This window comes from Rhipicephalus microplus, chromosome 7, assembly GCF_043290135.1.
Source record: "Rhipicephalus microplus isolate Deutch F79 chromosome 7, USDA_Rmic, whole genome shotgun sequence".
Taxonomy (NCBI): domain Eukaryota; kingdom Metazoa; phylum Arthropoda; class Arachnida; order Ixodida; family Ixodidae; genus Rhipicephalus; species Rhipicephalus microplus.
In genome coordinates, this window is record NC_134706.1 from 97455299 (window position 1) to 97475289 (window position 19991).

General features: G+C 43.7%; 1 protein-coding gene across 3 annotated transcripts in view; it reads left to right on the forward strand.

Annotated features, from left to right (window-relative positions):
- The window catches only part of LOC119179128 (uncharacterized), a 240185-nt gene that overhangs the window by 94990 nt on the left and 125204 nt on the right, over positions 1-19991 (forward strand). Inside the window, exons 6-8 of one of the 3 annotated variants that reach the window (XM_075869519.1) lie at positions 3741-3802; positions 6765-6854; positions 18753-18797. The exons of 1 other annotated variant lie outside the window; for it this stretch is intronic. In XM_075869519.1, the coding sequence (XP_075725634.1) occupies positions 3741-3802; positions 6765-6854; positions 18753-18797 (197 nt within the window). The remainder of the gene's footprint in view (positions 1-3740; positions 3803-6764; positions 6855-18752; positions 18798-19991) is intronic. One more of the 3 variants, XM_075869520.1, reaches the window with a different exon arrangement.

Consider the following 19991-nt stretch of genomic DNA (forward strand, 5'->3'; position numbering starts at 1 on the left):
CCGAAAACAAAATGAAGTTTGGACGAAAAAAAACCATTGCAAAAAATAAAGTTGCTGTATACGCACGCGGTTAACACACGTAAGAGAAGAGTAACCAGTCTCACAGTCTGTGCCGTAGCCCGGTGCCCTGAAGTGGGACCCATCGCGTGCTCAGATGCAGTCGTTGCGTGGGTACACAGGTCAGCGTCCCGCTGCAGAAGGCATCGCCAGGCCTAAGGCGTAGGTGCATACTGTGAGCGACGTCGACTGGCAGGACGTGGGTTGTAGCTCTGCTGTTCCGAGGATGCTAGCCGTACCGAACACGTCCTCAGGACCACTAACCCAGAACTCGTGCTTGGCCACGCCGACACGCCATGCCCTGACGACGTCTACGGCTCAAGGACAGGAACCCGGCCTTCCGAACCTCGCGCGTAGTTGCGGGTTCGCCCTAGGCTCCCTAGCGTCTTCTTTTCGGCGTCCGAGCAGCTTCAGTCTGTGCGAGCGCCTTCTCTTCTTTCCTCAATGTGATTGAGAAAAGGCAGGCGATTTAGCTTTGGGGTGCGGATCTTTGGTTGGGCACTATAGCTCGCAGAGGATGGTCAGGTGGCATCGCTGGCTGGTACCACCCCTAAGATTGAGTACTTTCCGGCACATTCTGGCGAAGTTGCTGCGAATTCCAAACCGAAAGCAACAATTGGCGTACTGTAGCCTTGCCCGCTTCCCTTCTGCCGATTGGTTGGCATTGCAGGCAGTGATCATGTGATCGTTGCTGAGGCAGAGTGGGCACGCCAGTCTAACAGGCAAGGTAGGCCCCGTTATGGTGGACGCTGATATGTGGAGTTTAATATACCAAAACGACGATATGATTATGAGAGACGCTGTAGTGGAAGGCTCCGGAAATTTTGACCACCTGGGGTTCTTTGGAGAGTTCTGAAAATCTCTTGGTCGTCTTCAGCTCAAGACAATGCATGAAGCGTCACCGTTTTTCTGACCCTCAAATACGTTCCAAATTACGTTAAATAAACAATTATGCGATATATCGCAGCTGCTCTGTGATACGAAATTGTCATGGTCTCATATTTGCACCGATAGCTGCACACGAAAGCTTTGTACACTGATTCACTTTGCTTTTATTGCGATAGCAATTATATGGACACTCTAGGCTGGATATCACCACCGGTGTCGACGTCAATGTCATGCAACGTATATATATATATATATATATATATATATATATATATATATATATATATATATATATGGAAGAAAGAGAAAAAAAACCAGAAAAAAGACTACGGTGCACGGAATTAAACTATTCATGTATACCACTTACCACTGGGGGGGGGGCACTATCGTGTTTTCAGCATTATCAGCATAGTGGCGCAGTGAGCACGCAGTGGCTCTCATGTTTCACGCGTAGTTTGGCCTTCATAGGGAATAAGAGATGTAGCTCGATCGCGCTCCCTTATCTTGCAGTGGACAGAACCGTACGTCTTGGCAAGTTTTTGAGTTTTGTCGGAACAATTCTGTTGTAGTTACTAGGGAAGAAAGGTCACCGCAATTGTTGCACAACCTTTATTTGCGAAAAGGGCGCGTTTTAACAACTGAGACGCTTATTCACTTAATTTGTACCTAGCAGTACGTTTCGTGTGTTTTTTTTGTGCACGAGAAACGTGGGGCACGTTTCGATCTGCTTGCCATTCTGCGCGTGACCTCCCAATTTGTTGCTATCACGTTCATTGTGTCGCCCTTGCAGCAAAGCTTGACTTTTCCCAACTTTCGGATGTCATACCTCCGGATCGTAGAGTTCAGGATAGAATCTCGAAGCTAGATGCGGTTTCAAATTAATTGGTAGTAACATTTCCCGTTTTATTTGCAAGTGATGTCAATGTGCCCTCCACATAGTAATGTCGATATACTGCGAGTCACACGCAATTTATCTGGCTTATGCCGCATTAGGGTAGCGTTGACGATTTCAAGGGCATAGCTTCTTAACGCTAAAGTAAGTCCGGCGTTATCGTAGCCTTCTCAAGTTCTCGAAGTGTTCACTAGATGGAACTGCGGCTCCATGCACGGGAGCACATAGTATGATCAAAGACCACTAGATGACGCTCGCGTGTCATAGGTGATGAATTGAATACAAGATGGCGCTGTGGCGCTCACTGCATGCACTACTGTGATGGGAGAGCACGTTCGCCAGCTGTCTGTGTGTTTCGAGTATTAGCGACGAAGACAAGTCGGTGGAGTAGAGGGTTCGGAAAGGGAGTTGAGCACGTGTTCGCAGTCTTTACAAGATGATCAACTGGGCGAAATTCTCAGAAGGTTCACGGGTACACATGAAATCAGTGGAGCTTCTCTCGCTCATCATCATTCACCACGTGAATATGCTGTAATTTCTTGCATGTGAATTTTGAAAAGAATCATTATGACGATCATACGAAAAGAAGAAAAAGTTGAAGACACAAGAACGCAACCAACATAATCAGTATAGAGAGATCTCATCGCACAACATAAGCGAAACTTTATCAACTCAGGTGAATTTAAAAAAAAAATGCTGGTGTGTGAGTTGTGGTAGAAACAGCCAAAAACTCGTCCCACCAAAGTGTAGCTAAAGGAGACTTTTATTAAGACTTGCTGAGGCCATTAAGCTCTGCTGACTACCCAGATTTCACCCATTTCTCATTGTGCTTGTTGATACTTGTTTTTTTTCATTGAGTTGTACGTCATCATTCTCAAAAAATTAACACTTGAATTAGTCTTGAAAGGCTATGCAGGTTAGAATAAACGCTAAGAGGTTGGTTCAGTTTTTTCTGTGATGCTTCTGCTTTTGTTGAATTCTCTGCTGGAGAAGTTCTTCCGGCAATTATCCATGGGTAATTTTTATAGTGATTTTCTTGCGAGTGCCCTAATTACTGATGCACTAATCAAAACAAGTTCTCTTTATCATGCAAGATACTTTGAAAAGCATGCCAATTGTTTCTAACGCAAAAATTCTCGCCTTATTTTTGCAAGTGGAGCACAGGTTTATTTTTTAAAAAATGTTCCAGCCTTCAGAATTTTAACGAATGAAATAGGTGTACCTACCAACGGCGTATGAAAGTGACTAAATAGCCTGTCTAAGTCTAAGTAAACACACAGCAACACACACCATCCGTCCTAGCGAAGTATGGTCTATACTCCAATCACGAACAAATTTTGGCATGCAAATGTTAAAAAACAGATTACCCAGATTGCCTGATTCACTTGAAAATACTGGTTTTTATACACACATATGCAAATCAACGAGTGTCACTCATCCAGTCACTCTGTTCGTGTGTATTTTTTTTCTAGGAATTACCACTGCCTTTGTGAAAAGTGTGCTTGAGCATGTATTTATTCCGCATTATATCGAAGAGATCGTTTCCTCACGCGCACTAATAATTATGTACTGCACATTATATCGCATTTTTATTTTATTTTTTTTGTATTGTGTAACTGTTGGTTATTGTTGATGACATCTTGAATATTAGCCTAAACTGGTCTTTTGCCACTTCCGCCGTCTGCTGGCGCCATAAAAAACGGTGGTCACGAGCTCTTTATGCTGCCTAGAGCGGTTTTTTCTTCTCCCCTGCCATTTTATAGAACATTTTTCAATAAAAATAAACAATGAGAGTGATAAAATAACATTTGTGCAAAATATACAGAACTTGACGTCATGATTCGCCTAATGTATCCTCCTAAACTGAGTAAGTTGATAAAGTTTACGTTTTTAACTTCTTTAGGAGGGCCTTCTTTGAAGTGAAGCTTAAACAGGTGGCCCAACTTCACGTCACTGCTTATTTGGGTGAGCATCTATGTCCCACTTTCGTGCGTGAAATACGTGAAAAATGCTTCCTGCGTGAAGAGTCAATTCGTAGGCAGAATTTCAGTGAACACAGTTTTAATATGCGTACACAACGACACTAGTTTAGATGAAGGGAATCGCCCGCAGTAGCAGTGCATTTTTGTTAGGTGGTAATGCTATCTATGCTACGGATTCCTTGTGTGTGTGAGGTTCCTTATTATTTTTTACAATTTACAACATTTATTCAGTAGCGAAGCGAAGTCGCCAAGCGATATTTATTTATTTTCATGAGACATGACATATCTTACTCAAATGATTATTTTTAATGTATTTCCTCATAATACTGTACAGTGCACTTTTTGGTTAGTAGAATTGCCTGGTGTCCAAATTTTTTAACGCTGGCCTCAACAGAGATAGCCAGCTGTGTAGCTTTGTGTTCAATTATGTTGTAGATACTATACCACCTTGGTTGGCATTCGCTTCACGTTTGTTACGGCCGAGGGCTGGGCAGTGAACAGGCTGCCAGCGGCAGAGCTTGCACACGAGACGTACGAATTCATCTGCGTTTATATAAAAAAAAAAATCATGGAAAGCACGGACGCAGGCTGTCCGCGCTGTGGACATCCCTTGTACATACTTCAGCACATGCTACGTCAGTGTCCCGACTTGCGCGTGGGCTGAAGGTCTCCGTCTACGGAGGAAGACGGGCTCCGTCTCCTTACCAGATTCACCAAAGAACAATAGCTCAGGGCTCTCCAGAGAGCCCGCAAGTTACCGAAAGTTTGAACCTACGTGTGGCATCGTAGGTGCGACCCGCAGAGAATACTCCTTACGGGGGCTTTCTAGTCTTCTAGAAACAAAATTCTTTGCCACAGCGACGATGAGAAGGAAGAGACAAAGAGACGATAATAATACGACAATGTACAGATGACGAAGAAGGACAGATTAAACATCTCCGACACTCATACAAAAAAAGGACAATACACTATTCAGAATTTGAGCCCGATGCATCTTTGGGTATTGCCATAAATTTCACGAGTGAGCCGTACAGCGTATACATGACTAACTGAAGTTTCCCATCTATTCTATTATATATCCTGTTTGTATAAGCGAGTTGCATAAGTACCAGCAAAACTGTGAAAGCGCCAAGTATTCATGCAACACCGGGCGGATTTGCGCCGTTGCGCATAAAAAATATTAAAAAAATGTGCTGCAAGTCGTCGCTGGAACTATTGTAAAGAGTGCTGTATGAACGTGAGATAGGCAGTTGATTTTGATCTGAACTTTGTGTGTGATCCACGTAGTATGCAACAAGGCAAAATGCATGGTACTGCTCATGCACCTTGACGGCTGTGGTTGATTTCTGTACATACGTACACAGGGTGCTGCAATGGATTCTTTTTCGCAACTCGTCCATTTCGGTTTAAGAGCTACGGACGACGTAACTTGCCCCGACATGGTGGTATAGTGGCTAAGGTACTCGTCTGCTGACCCGTAGGTCGTGGGATTGAATCCTGGTGGCGGCGCCTGCATTTCCGATGGAGGCGGAAATGTTGTAGGCCCGCGTACTCAGATTTGGGTGTGTTCAACAACCCCAGGTGGTCGAAATTTCTGGAGCCCTCCACTACGGCGTCTCTCATAATCATATGGTGGTTTTGGGACGTTAGACCCCACATGTCAATGAACAACGTAACTCGAAACTGAACAACATCTATGTTACTATCGATCTTAGCGTATATTAATCATGCAAGTGCTTTCTGAATATAAGCGTGAAACTTAATGTCCCTGCCAGTCATGTTTCTTGACGACAGGTGACAGAAATTTCCCCTGCTGTGCCATTCGTTACGCGGTTTTAAAAGTTTCAGCCATTATTCATTCTATTGCCTTGTGGAGAAGTCATCTTTCAGATACATTTTCTGTCAATTAGCGAAATAAGTGAGCGACACAGAATTAAAAAAAATCACAGCATATCCACGGAGTAAATGATGATGAGTGGGGCGAAGCGTCCGCCAGCCCGTCCGTGCGACCATCCGTGCGTCCGTCCGTGCGTCCGTCCACCCATCCTTCTGTCTGTCTGTTCGTTTGTCCATCCGACCGTACGTCCGCGCGTCTATCCATCCTTCCGTCCGTCTGCTAGTCTGTCTGTCCGTCCATCCGTTTGTGCGTCCATCTAGTGAACACTCCAAGTACCGCCCTTTCCCATCTCGCATCCCCTGTGGCATCCCCTGTGCGCACGCACACACAGACACACACAAACACACACACACACGCGCACGCACACACACACACACACACACACACGCACTCACACACACACGCACACACACACACACGCACACACACACACACACACGCACACACACACACGCACGCACACACACACACGCACACACACACACATGCGCGCGCGCGCATCGAACGAAACAACGCACGCTTCATTCTACAAGGCTTTGCAGACGACGACGTCGCCATCTAGTGAACACTGCAAGAACTAAACCAGAGGTGGCTACATACAGGGGACGGTACCGCCATCTAGTGAACACTGCAAGAACTAAACTAGAGGTGGCTACATACAGGCTACAGGGGACGCACAGCCCACGCCCTAAGGACCTTCGCCCCTAAAAAACGGCACCATTTTATAAATAGTAAATCTTTAGGAATGGAGCCACAACTTTGCGATAAGTATGGTAAAGTTTTCTTCTGTTTTCACAATATAAAAATGTAAATAGATGGCTCGAAAGCATAGCTCAACTAAGGGCGTTCTTCAGTAGCGTGGTTTAGTCAGACTACTAAATATATGTGTGCTGAAGAAGGCTTTTGTGCTCTCCAAATTATCATTATTATTTTATGCGTCTAGTCTTAGTGCATAATAATATAGGCACTAGGCTTTTGTGAATGTAAGGAGAATACAGCACTCAGTATGTACTAATTTGCTGACACCGTCACCGTGTATAATTTACAGCTCATGGTTTTGAAGACACCAGAGTGTCTGGACACTTCGACATTCTTTACGCGGAGAATGTGTGTTTTATTGTCGGGACGAAGAAAGATGGTAAGTATCCTTAGTGTCAGGTACAGAAAAACTCAATGTTTGGTTAAACCACAGCTGAAGAAACTGAAAATAATTCTTATATGCACAAGATATGTACTGTCTTTAGTAATATGAGATAATTAGGCGAGTGTGTGCCGTATAACCTGATACACCAGTTGAACCGGTCCTGATTGCACTGTGAAAATAAACTGAAATTTGTGATACATTGCTGTTAAATGTTTTTACTCCCAAATTCAGCGTGTTTTACAAAGCGCGAAATATACGACACAAATGGTGACTTCAGATGATGGCACCTTTTTCAGCACTCACGTGCAGCAAAAAGCGGAATCGTTTGTTTAATCGTATTTTGCCGTACCTTCGTTCTGTGTTTAAGGGCGAAACTCCTCGAAGTTCAGCGGTGTCCGCCGTCGTCCCGCAAGACGATGATGCTGATGACGATCAAAAGCAAGCGCGTTCAGAGTAGACATTCCTTTAGAGATTAAACGCTTTGAGGTCGACGCTTGTTTGTTGTCGTTGTGTGTTGTATTCGCCACTGGCTATGACAATTAGGAAGACGATGATGCTGATGACGATGAAGAACAAGCGTGTTCAGACCACACATTCTCTTCCTGCCTTCACGGCACAGCAAATGTAAGGTAGGCCATGACTGTGTCATTGACGTTGATTGTGCCAATGACAATGATGATCACGAACAACGACTGACTTTTGCAGTATAGGACGTCTTGATACACTTTACGATTCATTTAGTATGACTGGGAACAACTAACAACCACCAGAGGAACGTGCCCAGACCTCGTTTTTTCGAAACTTCAGGCTGGATCAGCTACCACTAAGCAGGGCTTACGAACCCGAGACAAAATTCACAACTGAACAGAACATACCAGTTATGAACAATAAGCATTGTATAATTGCACACCACTTGGCACTCATTTACATGCGTAAGAGTTGATGTCACGGGTGATTTACGGTAACAGCACGCAATAGAACTGCTTTTACTGCTAATCATTGCTCATGTTGTAGGTATGCCATGATTTTTTTTACAAACTGAGACATAAGCGTATAAAAAGTTCTTATCTTGCGCAGGCCTATAGGAGGCACAGTACAGCACTCTGCACGGCATACCCGCCTTGTGCTTGCTGCCGGTGAACAGCTGCTGATCGCTTATTACGAAATCAGTTGCCATTATCATGCGAAGGCAATAACATGGCATTTGCGACGGCTTTTTATTGCTGTCGCTGTAAAGTAGAAATCTGTAAAGGACAGATCACACTGACAACAAAAAGGGCCTTAGCTGACCTTTCTCAAGCCACCGTACGTCAACTATTCAGCCCCCGCACGTTCGTCAATCTTTTCCGTTTAGAAAATTGATCCAAGAGTCATTTAACGAACGTTCTTTTGGCTGCTAGAGATTGAAATGTCCGATGTGCGATGGAGGAGCTCCATTGGCCTTTCGTATTGTCTGCGTCTGCTGCGAGACGCTTTAAAATTCTTTTTGCTGCGAGACGCGTTAAAATTCTTTTTTTTCTGTGCTATTTTCCCATTAGAAGTGCGCATGTCTTCCTTGCCGTTTTCAGTAAAGGTTCCAGTAGCCCATTGAGCTTTTTTATCGCTCCACTAATAATAAAAACACATGATTTATCCTACCGTTGCTGTAACACGAAAGTAAAATATGAGCTAACAGAACTAGCTTAATATTTAGGGTACATTCATATAAGGGAACTCGCGCTATGTATGCTTGTATTTAACAGCTCTAGCACCGTTTAACGTGGATACACTCAGCTCTAGCTCCGTTTAATGTGGATAGTTAGTGATACATTTCCATCTCAACGACTAACATCCATGATCAATGATTGAAGAAACCTATGTGCTGTTAGGTTATCGAGGTAGTAATAGTAGTTACAGTGAGATTGGAACCAGAAAAAAATGGTGTGACAGCCAGAAAAGCATCGCCGAATACGCACCAAACTTGGGATAACGGCGCCTACTCACGGCGTGTTAGAGTTAGTGAACTCACCTGCCAGAAATAACGTCGCTACTGCTCCACAGCCAGAAAAATTCGCCGGCTGTGGAGTGGTACCGACGTTATTTCTTGTAAAGCTGGAATGTCAGCGTCCACCTGCCAGGCACTCTGCCAACTCCTTTCCTACTCCTACCCTACAAGACAAGGAGGCCATCGTGCCTGATGAAAGCCCGAGTGGCCAGCGGGCGCTGGTTCGGCGAGCACGGAACGCAGCAGAGACTGTCAGAGCCCTGAACTGAGAACCCCACCCGACAATTCTCTATGATTGAAATAAAAAGCTTCTCCACTGCCGGCCGAGAGAGAAACACAGTGGGTGCCTTATCTTTGCTGGCGACAGGCCTCAATTTTTTACGGGGCAAGTGGAAGTGGAAAATGCATTGTGGTGTCGCGTAATTATTTTTAGAATATATTTGTGATGCTGTCGAGGCAGCAAGACCACCGTTTCGCTAAGATCACCTGCTGGTGGTGTGTTAAGGCATTGACAAAATTGCACTTTCGCTAAAGAAAACACGCTGAAAAATTACGCCTTGATCGAGCTAATTGTGCATGCAACGGTCACGATGCGTCACTTTATTTTACCTAAAACACTATGAGATGACAGCGTTTGATATAAAAAGTGGATTTGTAAACAATTTGGAATGCAGGACGCAATGTATTCTCACGGACCGAGAGGTTAAGGCTTTAATCCTTGTAGGCGACAATTTTTCTTTGTTTTCTCATCATATGTACTTTTTACGTTTTTTTTAGAAGAAAAGTCCCAAGAGACTTCAGTAGACCCCGGAAATTCTCGGTAGACCCTAGCACAAAACACTTTCGGGTTAAAATTGTAGAGAATCGGCATGTAGGAAAGGGTGTTTCAGATCCACTAACGTCAAATCTAGGGAGGATCGAAGCATGGATGGTTAAGTGGTCTAAATTGTAGCCCCCCGTTTGCTACAATCAGGCCCAGAAACCCACAGTTCACTTTAATGCAGGCTCACGCTGCGAATCTTCGTTGTTCAACTACGCAGAAAAGAATAGTCTCACGAACACTACACTGCACGTTAAAAGAAAGCTGCAAGAAAAGGCAGAGAGCTTAACCAGAAGCATGTCCGATTTGTTATCCTGCACTGGGAGAACAGATGAAAAAGATAAGAGGAGAGAGGAATGAAAGATAGACATAATAATGAGCAAAATATTGGTAGCACATGCAGTGTATAGCCGGTCGCCCAGATGTGTTTACGTGAGGCAGTTCAGTAGCACTTAAGTTGCTTTCTGTGCTATTTAGGCACACGTTCAAGGTGCCAGAATATTCTGTACAAAAAAAATGGCCCCGTATTTGCATCTAATCTGCAAATTTCGTCGAAAAACGATAGTCTTGCGTGTGAAGAGAGTGAACAAAACATTTTTTTTAAGTTCTGCTCAAGAAAATCGATGAATGGCATTCTGGAGGCACTGTGTTAGAGTGCTTCGAGCGTGCAGCTGAGGCAAACGAGCACATCAAGCCACGTCATACGTGAGACATGACCACCATGTGGCAGTTTTTTTTTTCAAAAACAAAGCGCGTGACTCTGGGATGGGTGTTCGCCCCCGCCTCAGAGGGGACGAAGTGTATAACGCAAGGCAACGAACAGATTCCACCCCCGACTCGTTTTAGGAAAGCGTTGGAAACGCTCGCCTTTCCGTGCAAGTGTTGGATGGTAAGCGCAGCGTGATAAGCGCTATGGCCCTTAAAATAATTATGTATGCCTTTTCTCTTAAAAGGCGCACATGCTGAATATAAACATGTTGTTATGATGCCCTATACAGGCGCAATTATTGCTTTTGAAACGACAATTGCACAAGTATGAACGCTAAATCTTGAGCAACATGGGAGGCCGCTGCGGATGGGGTCGGCCGTTTCAAATACCCAATGCTGTTAAGAGTGAACAAACAGACAAATGTACATACATACATACATACATACATACATACATACATACATACATACATACATACATACATACATACATACATACATACATACATACATACATACATACATACATACATACATACATACATACAGACAGACAGACAGACAGACAGACAGACAGACAGACAGACAGACATACGGGACACCAATGGGGAAGCGTCACTGTGTAGCTTTTAGATGCGCTGCACATTTTCCCCGCCGTAGTGGTCTAGTTGCTGAGGTACTCGGCTGCTGACCCGCAGGTCGATGGGAGCAATCCCGGCTGTGGGGGCTGCATTTTCAATGAAGGCGAGAATGCTGTAGACTGCTGTGCTCAAATTGGGGTGCAGGTTAAATAACCCTGGTGGTTGAAATTTTCGTGGCCCTCCACTTCCGACTCTCTTATTCACATAGTGGTTTGGGAAGTTCAACCCCACATATCTATCAATCAAGTGTGCTGCGCCGTGATGCGGTGGCAGCGTTGCTTCAAGCCGCAAAAAACAGACGTACGATAATATACTGAAAAACACGTCTAACGCATCTCATGAAAAAAGTGCTCAGAAAGCACGTGCGCTGCAAGCAGCGCGACCACTCTTGTAGCATCGCATAACGATCATTCCCTGTACTGAGGCGGACCGACAGCTCCCGTTGATAAGGGCGTGTTTCCATTGCTATTGAAAGAAAAAAAACACAGCATATCCATGGAGTGAAGATCATGAGTGGGGCGAAGCGTCTGTCCGTGGATCCATCCGTTCGTACATCCATCTATGCGCACATGTGTCCTCAGTCTACCCATCCAGGCATCCATCTATCCATCCATCCGCCTGTCTCTCTGGCCATTCATGCATCCGTCCATCCATCTAGTGAACACTTTAAGTACCGCCATCTGGCATCTTTTCAAAATATATTCATCATATAGAAGTACCGCCATCCAGCGCACATTCCAAGGACTAAACGAGAGGTGGCTACGACAACTACTACTACTATTAAATACATCGCGGACACAGGATCTAACCTTGCGTCATCACCAAAAAAAGTTGTGCTCCGGAGATTCCGCGCATGAAGACGCCGACAGTATTTAAACCTGCTTTATTCGCATGCCAAAGAGTGCTGAAGGAAAAGTGCCGCGGCCTAGCCGCCTGCCAAGCGCTTTCATTAACCGCCTGTATGATGCTGTTGCGATATTTCGCGCGTCAGAGATTATCAAGCGATCACACGCGTACAGATATGCGGCCGCCTTTTACAGATTCCTGTTTGCTGATATGCAAAGCAGTCAAGTGACATTGACATAGTACTTTCAGAATATCGCGGGTTTTTTTTATCAGCAAGAAACTCTAACCGGGGCCACACAACCGCATTCCACCCAGCGATAGGCATGTTTCGTTGAGCTGATGCGAGAACAGGACAACTGTTATTACAGTGTCTAGAAATATACTGGCTAGTGTGCTAAGCGCGCGCATTCCGTACGAGAGAGGCTGGCTCCGCATGTGATAACTGCACTCAGATGCCACAAGTGACGCTGTGTGTCGAGAGGGTGCACGAATGCGCAAAATTCCTCTCGTTCTGTTGCTGCCGGGGCCTCGCCACGTTTAAAATCAGTGTGTGACAGCTGCCATCTGATTTACTGTGAATCTCGACGGTGTCATATGTACACTGCAACACCCTTCGATGTTAAAAGCTAAGCGGCAAAGCAATGAAAGGACGTGTATTGTGCCGTTGTGTCAAAGAAGTTATAGGTAGACAAGGAAAAGGTGTCTTGTTCCGCACACTAACGAATCCAGTGCGGTTTCCTGAGTGGAAAAGTAGTATCAAGAGCGCAGACAGAAGGCTGAATCCAAAGGTTGTCGTGTGATAAAAGCTTTCTGAAAGTGACTACATCGAACTATCTTTTCGGATTAGGGTGAACGGTGTGAGGAACGTAATCACTGTTTAGGCACAATTTTAAATATCAATATTTATCTAAAAATTGAAAATACCCTTTCAAATATTATTAACACACTTTTTCCCCCAATTCAACGTCGGAACCCTTTTGCTACGACGTATTCGGTGTGATAAGCGGTGAGTGTAAGATTGTTCATGGGCATGTTATCATTCTTTGTTTTCACTAGAATCCTAGTGGAATGCAGGCTAAGAAGTAAAGGTTTTTTGGTCTTCTGTGATCATTCTAGCTCTCAAGAACAAAGCACATTTCCAAAAATTAATCTGGTGGTTATACTGTCAATGGTGTTTGAAATTTTTTTTCGTACTGCAACCACTTTGAGCATCTATCTATCTATCTATCTATCTATCTATCTATCTATCTATCTATCTATCTATCTATCTATCTATCTATCTATCTATCTATCTATCTATCTATCTATCTATCTATCTATCTATCTATCTATCTATCTATCCATCCATCTATCTATCTATCTATTAAACCACCTATGTCTGGGTGCCCTCACGATAACCCCCTTAACTTAAGGTAAACCAAAATTAGTGTGGGCGGGTAAGATGGTTTGAGGAATATGACTCGCTGGTCCTGACATGTATAATTTCACAATGCCGTCACGTACGCTATCACACCCTTCTCGCCACAGACGTGAGCTTTATGCTTGTGAGCTTTATGCTGGCATTTGCAACGTCGTCCCTACGAATGCAAATAATAAACGTTTGTGTCGTAGCAGCTAGAAGAATCGAAGCAAAGCAATCTGCGTGGAAACCAAGTATTCTACTTCAGAGCCACGTCAGGTCTTCGTAATACTTTGCATGAAGAGCCTAATGTTCGCGAAACGCCAATTCTGGTTCTAGTGTTGACTATCCAATTTCTTGCATATATTTAGCGCCCCTTCGTAATGTTTCGCCTAATGAAAAATTACAACAGAGTCATTTCCTATCAGCACGCTTTGCATAGCATTAATTGCCAAGTTACGTGGGATCTACCTTTTTTTGTGGGTGGTGGCGGATGGCGAAATGTATGCCACGAGGTTACCTTCATTTGGTATTGCAAAGCACCAATACTGCGAAAGCAATCGAGTACTTCTTATACAATAAAGCATCTTGTAGAGAACACTTTGAAAATACATAAAAAAATTTGCGTCAAAGGTCGCCAAGAAAGAATATCGTCTGTACTAAATGTTGGCCTCACCCGGCTCGGCCTCTTGAAAATTTCGCAGCGCTTGCGGACCGCAAGGATTGAACGCAAATGCATCCCCTCACACAACAGCGCACCATGCGGGTGGCGCCGTAAGTCATCAGCTTCGAGGCCATCTCCTAGCCCACGCTCAGCACACTAGCCACTATATTTCTAGAGGCTGTAGTATTACGTCACCTGCTACGACACCACTCTGATGCGAACCTGCCGCCTGCCTACCAGCGTATGTTGTGGTTCTTGACCACAGCATTCGCTGGTCAGCAATTACTATACTATTGAAAGAAGCGTACTCAAATGTCATTTCATCATGCACGCACATGCTTTATTGACGTTTCGATCACCAAATGAATATTCTTAGAGGTAAAATATAATAGGAAATAACTATAGCACTCACTGAATTAACAAATGATAATTGTAGTGCCTGCTGAAGTGTGCTGGATCAATACGTACTACTTTTGCTTCTCGTAACGCCATTTCTTTTCTTTAAACAGTTCTGTATAATATTTAGGCACCGTGAATACTGCCAGGAAACGAAGAACCTAATTAAGAAGCGACAAATCATGAAAGTGTCAAGTACAACAGACAAAATAGAACTGTCAGAGCTTTCGAAGTTGATTAATAGACGTAAAGTATGCGATGTAAGAAGGTATAACATGGAGAGAATTGAACACGCTCTGAAAAACGGAGGAAGTGTCAAAGCATTGAATAGGAAACTTGGGATAGGCAAAAGTCGGATGTATGTACTAAGGGACAAAGAAGGCAAAATAACTACCAATATGGATAGGATAGTTAAGATAGCGGAGGAGTTTTACAGGGATCTGTACAGTAGCCGAGACAACCACGACCTTAATACTATAAGAACTAGAAGTAACCCAGATTACACTCCACCAGTAATGATAGAAGAAGTCAGAAAAGCTTTGGAGAGCATGCAAAGGGGCAAAGCTGCTGGTGAGGATCAGGTAACATCGGATCTGCTGAAAGATGGAGGACAGATTGTGTTAGAAAAACTAGCCACCCTGTTTACGAGGTGTCTCCTGACGGGAAGAGTACCAGAGTCTTGGAAGAACGCTAACATCATCTTAATACATAAGAAAGGAGATGACAAGGACTTGAAGAATTACAGGCCAATCAGCTTGCTCTCTGTAGTATACAAGCTATTTACAAAGGTAATTGCTAACAGAGTAAAGAAAACATTAGAATTCAATCAACCAAAGGAACAAGCAGGATTTCGAACAGGCTACTCAACAATTGACCACATTCATACTATCAATCAGGTAATAGAGAAATGCTCAGAGTATAACCAACCACTATACATAGCCTTCATAGATTACGAGAAGGCGTTTGATTCGGTAGAAATATCAGCCGTCATGCAAACACTGCGGAATCAGGGCGTAGATGAAGTATATATAAACATTCTGAAAGAAATCTACAGGGGATCAACTGCTACCATAGTGCTTCATAGAGAAAGCAACAGAATACCAATCAAGAAGGGTGTAAGGCAGGGGGACACAATTTCCCCAATGCTATTTACCGCGTGCTTACAGGAGGTTTTCAGAAGCCTAGAATGGGAACAGTTAGGGATAAGAGTCAATGGAGAATACCTTAGTAACCTGCGCTTCGCCGATGACATTGCATTGCTGAGTAACTCGGGGGACGAATTGCAACTCATGATTACAGAGTTAGACAAGGAGAGCAGAAAAGTGGGTCTTAAAATTAATCTACAGAAAACGAAAGTAATGTACAACAACCTCGGCAAAGAGCAGCGCTTCGAGATAGGTAATGGTGCACTTGAAGTTGTAAAAGACTATGTCTACTTAGGGCAGGTAATAACCGCAGAGCCGAACCACGAGATTGAAGTAACTAGAAGAATAAGAATGGGGTGGAGCACATTCGGCAAGCACTCTCAAGTTATGACAGGTAGATTGCCACTATCCCTCAAGAGGAAGGTATATAACAGCTGTATCTTGCCGGTACTTAGCTACGGAGCAGAAACCTGGAGACTTACAAAGAGGGTTCAGCTTAAATTGAGGACGACGCAGCGAGCAATGGAAAGAAAAATGGTAGGTGTAACCTTAAGAGACAAGAAGAGAGCAGAGTGGATTAGGGAACAAACGGGGGTTAAGGATATCATAGCTGAAATCAAGAAGAAGAAATGGACATGGGCAGGGCATGTAGCGCGTAAACAGGATAACCGCTAGTCATTAAGGGTAACTGACTGGATTCCCAGAGAAGGGAAGCGGGTTAGGGGGAGACAGAAGGTTAGGTGGGCAGATGAGATTAAGAAGTTTGCGGGTATAAATTGGAAGCAGCAAGCACAGGACCGGGTGAACTGGCGGAACATGGGAGAGGCCTTTGTCCTGCAGTGGACGTAGTCAGGCTGATGAGGATGATGATGAATACTGCCAATTGAAACAAGCGTACCGCTACGCCCCCATTTTCCTTGTGGAGTATCGTACTCGTTGGTAAATTTTGTTTCCCCTCTGTGTCTCGCAGTATCTGCTGTGAAGGCATAAAAAGGGCAGTTGGCCGTACGTCCAAAGAATCTATTTTTTTTAATCCACTCCACATTTTGACATCATAAATTTTTTTTGTCTCTAGAAGCTGCTTTGCTAGCGCGCAAATCGGCGAAGGCTGACAATCAGTTTCTTTTTTGACCAACGTATTATATTGTATGGTGAATACGCGATAAAGGCGGTATGAATTGCACTTACATTATAATCAAAAGTAATCACAGAAAGATTTATGGCTCATGATAACTGACCCTGCCACCAGTGAGAGACATACTGAGTGTCTTGTATAGTCATGGTCGGTGGTCTAGCTCCTTATCCACTAGACCACCCATCATGATGATGTAGGGGGTAAGACACTCGACTGCTCACCCGCCAATCCTGGTATGTGATTTCGGCTGCCATGGTTGCATATTCGACGGCAGCGATATTTCTGGGAGGCGGAAAGGTAATGCATACCAATCACTGAAAATATAATGAAGAACAAAAAGAAGGTGGCTTTCGCCTTCTAGTCTGCTTATGCAAATGCATGAGAAATCACAAGCTTCGATATTTTCTTATCCTTAATTTGTTCGAACATCTAAACAGCCTGTGCTCGCACAGATGGGCTGTTTGGCCCTCATTGACACAGCGCATGCGCATAACCCAGGTGCAGATGCGATATACGTGTCGAAATTTTAAGCGATAACCTCAACTTGTATGTATGCGGTGCGCACGAACTGCATTCTACTCTACTCTTATGGCAGCCGATTAGCTTAATGACTATTGTTATAACACAACACTTGGCTAGCTAAGCAGGATTGGTGAAATACTGAGAGCATTAGAGAGAATGCAATATACCAAAATTAGGTTGAATCTTCTCAAACAGCATGCTTTAGGTAACAGCAGAAAATGTTACTAACAATCTAGCAATAAAGATGAGAGCGGACGTACAACGATACCAATGAACGTTTATGGGATGCTATTAAAAGTAGTTGTAATGTTAATGTAAAGAAACAAAAGTGGGCAAGAGGTAAGGACATATCTTTTCATGAACTTTTCGTCTTAATATTTTAGATTACACTGGCTTTTAGTAACATCCCCTATACCTTCTTGCCATCATTCTCTGATGACAAGAATTCCTCTTAAAAAGAAGACTGAGTACAGGGAATAAATGAATGAATGAATGAATGAATGAATGGGCTTTATTTGAAGTCCGGCAGTTTTACCAGGAGAGGTGGGCGAAGAGGAAAAACCCTGTCTTTTCCCACCCTCTATTGATTATGTTGGCGGCACCTAAGGTGACCGCTCGAGGTCCTTGCACCCGGGTGGCATCTTCAGTATTTGATGGCCGCTTGTGATGGCTGCTTGTGATGGCCGCCGCATGTGATGTCCGCCTCCCAGCGGCAGCGCAGCTGAGGCTGCCGATTGGCGATAGTGACCACAGCCGCGGCCCAGGCCTGCCGCTTCCCTCGCGCGGTGGTGGCAGCAGCAAAGAATATCGAATTTCATCCCTGCCTAAAACGCGTCACGATGGGAGTGGCGGCAGTGACGTTAACTTTTTCAGCGCACTCCAAAATCATATGCTGCAGTGTGGCCCTTTTTACGCAAGCTTTACACGTGTCCCTCGGGTATAGATCAGGATAGCACAGGCGTAATAACACCGCGCTGGGGTGAGAGAAAAACAAAGAAGGCCCACGAAAACAAAAAAAGCACTTGTGTATGTGCCTTCTGTGCTCCAGTCTCTTTTTCACGCAGTTTTTGTAGTTATTCTCTGTTCTTTCTTATAAATAGTGTGTCTACCGAAGGAAACAAGCCATTAAGTTTATGCTTCATTTCTAACACTCTATCAATGACCGTACATTACGGGATGCCGAAATGTTCATGCAACACACCATGCACCAAGGTCGTATTCATTGTCTAGCACGAACACTGTTTAAGATTTTGCAAGGCATACCGCAGAAGTGATGCTGTGGGCAAGAGTGCATTACATGTTGCCTTAAGACCAGTCTATTCATGCAGATGCACAATACGGAAGCTTTAGTGTGCAATGATGCAACACAGATGCACCAGCACCACAGAGTAACCACCACTTGATGGGAAAGTGTGCAGGCTACGCCATATATAGAGCACTGTACATTCTGAAAACTATATCTTTGGCGTTCTGTGCGCTTGGGACTTCACTTAAGCATTGTTACTCGAGGAATGTATTTCAAGTCCCGTCAGTCGCTCCACAGCTTCACACGTGATCAGCATATACGGTGAAAATCGGATGTTAACCCTATTTCTACACTTTAAATCAATGTTGTTGTGATTTTTTTTGCAGAAAATACACAGGCATGGGGAAACAACACTCGTCTATTATCAACAGGTGAGGCGTATGTTAAAAAGTTCCAGCTTATTACCACTTCAAATATTGAATTTAAGGAGGGAGAACAGAGCGTTTTTGCCGTTCATCTATTTGGAGGTAGGAGATCCACCTCACTCAGCCCGGTGGCCACCTTCTCTGCCCTCCGTATGGCCTGGATGTAGAGTTATACGCTGAAGGAGGTCAAAAATTCCTCTCCCCCCTTCAGGCGGAACGTGCATAAAATAAGAAAATTCTGGGTTTATTCGTACAGAAACTACCATGAGATAAGTACATGCACTCATAGTAATATGAACGAACACATTTTGTTCAGGCTCATTTGTTCACGTGCATCGAAGGTTTACTGAGAGTTGCTATTCTCGAATGTAAATCTTCCAATGGAAACATGGTGTTTAACCCTAAAAAACACGAGCTGTGCAAAGTCACTGCGAAAAAACATGGCTACCCCAGTGCTTTGCTACTATAATATATACTGTAGTTAATGTAGTTCACTGTATGTCTTGGATATTTTTCTGTAATATCTTACATTCTTTTCCATCCGCGTGTTATTGTGCTGCTACTTTATGCTATATTTTTGCCTCCCATACCTAGTATGCGCACGGTATTCTATTGAGGTTATTTACGCGAGACGCTGAAGGGAACAATGTACCACACCGCATGCTTCAGAGGAAGTGACCGAGGCATTTCCTTGATTCTTCAACGCAAGAGTGTGGATAGGCATTTGAAGTAGAATGTTAAAGGTATTTTCGAGACCCGAAGGCACTACAGGCACTGCTAAGCCCTTCATTGCACATATTACCGATGTCCTTCTTAGGCTGCAGCCATCTTCCAAAAACTCGTTCAAGATTCAGCTAACTACATCGCTTGGGTGACCTAATATGGAAATTCACCTTATGAGAACTATATTGTTATGAGACGGAATTCTTTAATGTGGCTTTTTTCGCATTTATATGCGGATGGGGTTATATGAACCCTCCCTAGTTGATCTTTTTTATGAATATTCTTTTCTCTACGAAGCAAACAAAGATAGATAGATACATAGATAGATAGATAGATAGATAGATAGATAGATAGATAGATAGATAGATAGATAGATAGATAGATAGATAAAAAGATAGATAGATAGATAGATAGATATAAAGATAGCTAGATAGATAGATAGATTTATCATGATAGAGTAGGTAAAATAAATATCAC